The following is a 6,178-nucleotide window of genomic DNA, read 5'->3' as shown; positions in this document are numbered from 1 at the left end:
GGGGGCTCAAATTGGCTTTTACCTTAAAAACGATTTCTCGTGTTCGATCTTTGTTCTTACATTGTTGTTCGACACGGTGTGCCCGGGGGTTCTCGTGGCCTAGAGGTTAAGGTGTTCACCTTTCGATAAAATTTTCTTCTTCCACATCCTTTCCTGCTCTCTAACAATGTTCTGTAGTCTGCTTTCGTCTCCACATTCTGCCCACACCCCCTGCTCTCCTTTGCCCTCTCCTCTGGGCTCCTGACTCTTTCTGCAGCTTTACTACTGCCTCGCCGTGGCTCCTTCTTACTGCTGTCTTTCAGTCACACCCCTGATCTTATGGTAGGTAAGATCAACACCCAGCCTTCTCAGACAAGGGCGAAAAATCTCGGAGGTCCCGTGTGCAAGTTGCGCACGATGAAGATCCATTGGGGGTCTAAAATCGATAAGGGCAACATTCAAAATTTCTTACCAACTGAAAATGTTTGGTTTGTCCTGCGGGTTCAAATGACCTTATGCAGTTGCGAGCACCGTAAAACACTTACCAAAACAAAACAAAAAACAAAAAAAACAAAAACGAACATTAAATGGAGTGAACAGGGCAGCCCCACTGCTGGGGTCACACCGCAAGTCATCTCTGTGAACTTTGCAGGGGTCATGACTAAAATGATTAAGACCTGGCTCGGATCACGCGTGACGCACTACGTTGTTTATGGAAACGAAAATCCATAATAATTGCACTCGGTAGTTTTACGATACTGATAGCAGATATTCTTTGTTTATTTCCATGTCGTTCATCAGCTTTTCTCCTGCTGGACGCATACGATTTTTTCCAATAACCAGGGCCACTGGGTATAGTTTGGAGGGGATTTTCTTTAGTATCACTTCTCTATTTCGGCTTATTTCAATATTGTTTTTCAACTTCTGATCTTTCAGATTAAAATAAAGCCTTTTAAAACTGTTTTCCTGTTTGACATGTTTGAACCAGGTTCAATTACCTCTTAAACTTGTTAAGATAATAGTGATAGGCCTATAATAATATGTGATCGATTTCTATTCAGTGTCAGGCTTTTTCTCATGACGTAGTTGAATCTTTGATAAAAATATACTGGCGTCTTTTGGACAACAGCTGGCTTATTGTTGTAAACATGTACTGACATCAAAAGGGAAAAAAAAGCAGATACAAAGATAGATATCACAGCAGTAAAAATAGAAGCATAATATCTGTCTCTTTGTCTTTTCTGGTTCCATGTCACCACTAGACATACCGCTACTTTAGAATTACAAAGTTCTATCTGACAAATTTTCACTCTATCAAAATTGTAAGATTTTTCAGAGACGTTATCAAGATATTGCATTCGAAAAAGCTTGACGTGGAGTGAAACTCAAATTTTAACGTCACATTTCTCAAAACTAGGTACTGAGCAGATAGAGCTTTGAAGACATACGCTGAAGCATATAGCCCTGTATGCTCGTTTTTTACACATGTGGAAACGGGTAGAGTGATTCACTTGTGATATTACACCAGTAGATGGATGAGATGCACTTCGTGTTGGTGAACAGCAGGTTCATGTTCTAGCCCCGCCTCCTACCCATTAAAGAACTATTCAACCGCAGGCTCATCCTCTTTTTTCGTTAGAAACAAAATTGAATGTTTTTACACCTCCATCAACATCATTTAATCACTAAAAAGCGGGCATTGATCATTTATGTCAGAGCTAACCCAGGCTGAAAGGGATACGCGATCCCAGAAGAAAGATCGAGATACTCTATAACAGTTATCCCTACACCCATCGTTGGCCGACAAAGCATCTAACATCATCTAACCGCTACAACACAACACAGATAGCGGTCTTTATTGCGTGCTAGATGGAACCGAAAAAAGGAGATGAAAAGAAAGAAGGAGAACATGAGAGTCAGGTCTTTGGACATTTAGAGAAATAGGAATGGAGTATTGATGTCTTTCTGTTGGGATAACCCCCCCCCCCTCCCCGCCCTCGTTAGCTCTAGCAGGCAGGGTCATAGAAACCCGTCCACAAAAGGACCTGAAGCATTCTTCCCAAACTCGCAGCCTGCGGGCCAAATGAGGCCGCAGGACGATATTTTGCGGCCTCTACCTGACATGACGTTTAGACTAAGTGTTATCGCGACCCGCACGTTTTTCCCACACGCATCTCATTACGGAGGAAAATCAGTTGGTAAATTTTGACCTCCAGCGGCCCCCGGGTAATTTGAGCTTGAGACCCGTGATCAAAAGTGTGTCAGTGTGGGCGTAAAGCGTTTACAAGCAATCAGCTCAAGAGACCTTAAGACGGTGATCTGTGCGAACGCTTACCCTTTCAAGTGTCTCGTGCGCCTCAGTTTTACTCAACCAAACGACATCAGATAACGCGAGAAACGTCAGAGTCTCTTAAAGTCAGTTGGATTCGATCGAAATGTCCAGAACCTCGCCTCAATCCTACTGGTAGTAAGACCCGTCGCCAGAAGCGTTATTTCACAGTTACCCTTTGATGTCATATTCCCGTTAAAAAAACCCTTTATCTCATGTCTGAGCATTGCAATGATTCAAACGGCCGTTAAAGAAAAAAATATAAGTCGAGGAATTTTCTCTCACATTTTAAATTATAAATGTTCACACTACTTTTTAGCTTATACATTTTAAATACGACGCTCTTAAAAGGCTTTGACGCGATTTCATGGTTCTAGAAATTTTGTATGCTCACCCCTGGTTCTAATTTCCGGCCCAGAAGCGACATTTCCTGGCTGAAAGCCTTAGTCATCCAGGTGCAAATGCGCACAGATAACGATAAAATTCAGGCTGCTCAAAACGAAATTATCAAACAATCAATCATCGTTGTCCAATAAGAACAAAGTCCAGTTGTTGGAAAGCGTTTTCATTAGAAAGCTGACGAATGACTTTCTTAACGATTATTGTGTCCACTTTCACTGAATAGACCGACGTACATCCCCTCCCACCCAACTCCACCCTGCCCTCACCCCTTTCTTAGCCTCGAATACCCCCCCCTCCCACCTCCCACACGTGCACACTTATTATTATTATATCGATATAAGAAGAGGCTCTCTATTCACATCTACTCATAGGTTCTCTCATTTTCTCACCTGTTTAAACGAATTTTCATTCCTTTTACAAAATATGAAAGAGATTGATCTTGTCGAAGGTGTTCTACTCTCAACTACCAGCTAGTTGTGTGTGAAGACTTAGGGAGAAATCTAATTTGATATAGGTAGCCTCATACCTACTTGGCTCACACGTTGGGCTTCCAATATTATTTCCCTACAACCAATTTAAATATTCAATAACCGGTCATGTTTGTATTTCTCCGGCTCCGCATATGTTTATTTCTGTATAACGTGTGTATGTGTGTGTTTGTGTGCGCGTGTGTGTGTATGTGAGTGTATGTGAGTGTATGTGTGTATGTGTGTGTGTGTGTGTGTGTGTGTGTGTGTGTGTGTGTGTGTGTGTGTGTGTGTGTGTGTGTGTGTGTGTGTGTGTGTGAATATTTATCTTTATATCATATCAGTCTCAGTGTGCCTGTTTTTGACAATCAGAAATTTAAAAAAATACCAAACGAACAAATAAACAGACGAAATCCTTTGACTTCAGAAGCTTTTCTTAAGACACTCGTAAGTGCCTTTTTTCTACTCTTATTTTACAACCACAAAACAGAAAGGGCTTCCATTTCAGTAAAAGAAATGTCTCAGCAATGAACTGTCTTGTTGTTTTATTCCCCACAGAATTGTCGCTCTACTCAAGAACGAATCAAACACTCAGACTGTAGAGTTTGCAATTCCCATTTGAAAGGACAAAACATCAATTGACGACTGACAGCTCTCTGATCTACCAACAACGTCCGAAAACACTGGACTGGAGCATTATAACATGAATTTACCACACTGGTTGTGGAATATTTATTTCAAACGGAGTCTCATTTGGATCCTACTGTTCTGAATGTGGAATCTGAAACCAATTTTGTTATCAGAGAAACGTGTTACGAATTTCCATTGATTTTTGAGACGTAGTCTTGAAACCGGCTATGAAATTGGCTAATTGTGCTTATCTGAATACTCAACAGTTACTCATAAAATTATCTCGACCTTTTTGTCCAACTATTTGATTTGTGGTGTTTTCTAACTTAATGATTTTACTAGGGGGAGAAAATAGCCCAAGATGTTAACTTAGAAAAAGAACATCAGAAACAGAAAGAGAGAGAGAGAGAGAGAGAGAGAGAGAGAGAGAGAGAGAGAGAGAGAGAGAGAGAGAGATAGAGGTAGATACAAAGGTAAACAGTCAAAGAGATGGGAAAAGGTGTAGGCACAAAGACCAACTGGACTGGAAAGGCAAATATATCTTGGTAGGTAACAAAGAAAAAAGATAATAATCAACATAGAGAAAGGTTATTGTGCCAAGATTAAAGGTTAAAAGTTATAGCATTACCCTCTAAGATGGCAGAAGAAAAGAAAGGCACAGACACAATGAAGGAGCTTAGGGATTGGCTGGTGACCAAATGTCGGCTGCCTGGCTTCAGTACTTCCTTCGACAGGGGTGATAACTCTAGGGGAAACGGCCGCAGCGGATCGTGCGACCGCGGAGGTCACAGCGGTGGGATGGTCAACTGCCAACAGCAACAGTTCACCGCCAATGTTGTCACGCCAAGGACGATCCCACAGTTCGTCATTCCAGGCTCCAACGATTCCTCCAGGCAGCCCAGCATCGGCTCCAACGACGATCTGCATAGTCACTCCAGTGGAGATCCCAGCGTCAACTCGTGGTCGGCGTCTACCAGTCCAGGTGTCTCACCTCGCTCGTCTTTCTCAGCCCTTGCGGCTCCGGAAAACACCCTCGTGAGAATCCGGTCCGCCCCAGTCTCTCCGCGTCGAGATTCTCATGGGTTCCTCAGAGACTTCGGCATCAGATCCATGTCTAACTTGCCTCATGTGCAGGTGGACCAAGCAGCCCCGACCACTAACGGCCACCACACCACGAAGAGTTTCAGATCAAACAGTGGAGGCACGTTAGCCACTCTGGGGGCGCCTGTCATTCCCAGCGTTTCTCAGAGAAAAGGGTCTTTGACAATTCCCGGATCAGAGTCCAGACCGAGACACAGTCGCAGAATGCATCGATCCTCACAAGATTTCTACTCCGAAGATCGTAACGTGTCCTCCGATTTGCTCCACGTTAATCACTTAACAGCGGAGTATCGAGGCACATACTCGGGGTTGACAGACAAAAACGAGTACTTGCCCATGAAAGAATCATTCCGGCGCTCAAAGCGGTACTACAGACGGCGTTCCTCATTGGTAACATCAGACGTCATGAGGCTTCTTTACCATCAGCACTCTGCGGACAGCACAAACTCTCCTAACGGCAGTCCATACCACAGTCGAGGCAGAAAGCAGCTAGCACCTATTGATCCGTTACAAGACAAGAGACACTCTTCTCCTGAAGTGAGCGTGACAGAAGCTAAACAAAGCTCGGAAGAAAAACACTCGGGATTAGAAAAGGCCAAATCTAATTCTCTTGCAAATCTCGCTTCTCACGCTGCTGCTACTCAGACTGAGCCTTGCGCTAAGACCGTGACTGAAAGGGGCGATATTAAATTCTCATTCCAGTACTTTCCCGCTACAAAAAGACTTAAGGTCATCATTATACGAGCTGAGGGGCTTCGGTTTCCTGAGAAACCTGATCTTGTTTTGAATCCTTTCATGAAAATCTGCCTGATGCCTGGAAAACTCCAAAAACAAAGCTCGGAGCCGGCTAAACAAACCTGTGCCCCCATGTTAAACAAAGAGTTCTTCTTCACGGACCTGAATCTAGAAGAGATGAAGAACTTACGACTCCGAATCATGGCTTTCCATAAAGCTCATCACCTCAAGTTGCCAGAATACCTTGGTGAGGTCAACGTGCCTTTATCCAACTATGACTTACTGATGGAAAACCGAATGTGGAATGACTTGCATTTCAAGCCCTACAAAAAGGTGAGACTTCTTAGTAGCCTGTGGAGTTTGCATATTATTAAACCATATTAACTGACTTGAAATAATTACCTCTCTGTAACATTTTCTCCTTCTTAAAAGCATCTTAGGTAATTCCTATGTATTTTTATAGGCATGGCCCTATGTGTGTGTTTGTGTGTGTGTGTGTGTGTGTGTGTGTGTGTGTGTGTGTGTGTGTGTGTGT

General features: G+C 43.1%; 1 protein-coding gene and 1 long non-coding RNA gene across 2 annotated transcripts in view; both read left to right on the top strand.

The window, feature by feature from the left end:
• LOC118477390 overlaps positions 1-4,260 on the top strand; it is a 10,126-nt gene extending 5,866 nt beyond the window's left edge. Inside the window, exon 2 of the long non-coding RNA XR_004858340.1 lies at positions 3,736-4,260. This is a non-coding gene — a long non-coding RNA (uncharacterized LOC118477390). The remainder of the gene's footprint in view (positions 1-3,735) is intronic.
• A 1-nt stretch (position 4,261) lies between these two features.
• Positions 4,262-6,178, top strand: part of LOC101857238 (C2 calcium-dependent domain-containing protein 4C) — a 37,233-nt gene continuing 35,316 nt past the window's right edge. The window contains exon 1 of the mRNA XM_005094323.1: positions 4,262-5,976. Coding sequence (XP_005094380.1) covers positions 4,444-5,976 — 1,533 coding nt within the window. The 5' untranslated portion in view covers positions 4,262-4,443. The remainder of the gene's footprint in view (positions 5,977-6,178) is intronic.

Source organism: Aplysia californica, unplaced genomic scaffold (assembly GCF_000002075.1).
Source record: "Aplysia californica isolate F4 #8 unplaced genomic scaffold, AplCal3.0 scaffold00079, whole genome shotgun sequence".
Lineage (NCBI taxonomy): Eukaryota > Metazoa > Mollusca > Gastropoda > Aplysiida > Aplysiidae > Aplysia > Aplysia californica.
This window is presented reverse-complemented; position numbering and strand designations above follow the sequence as displayed.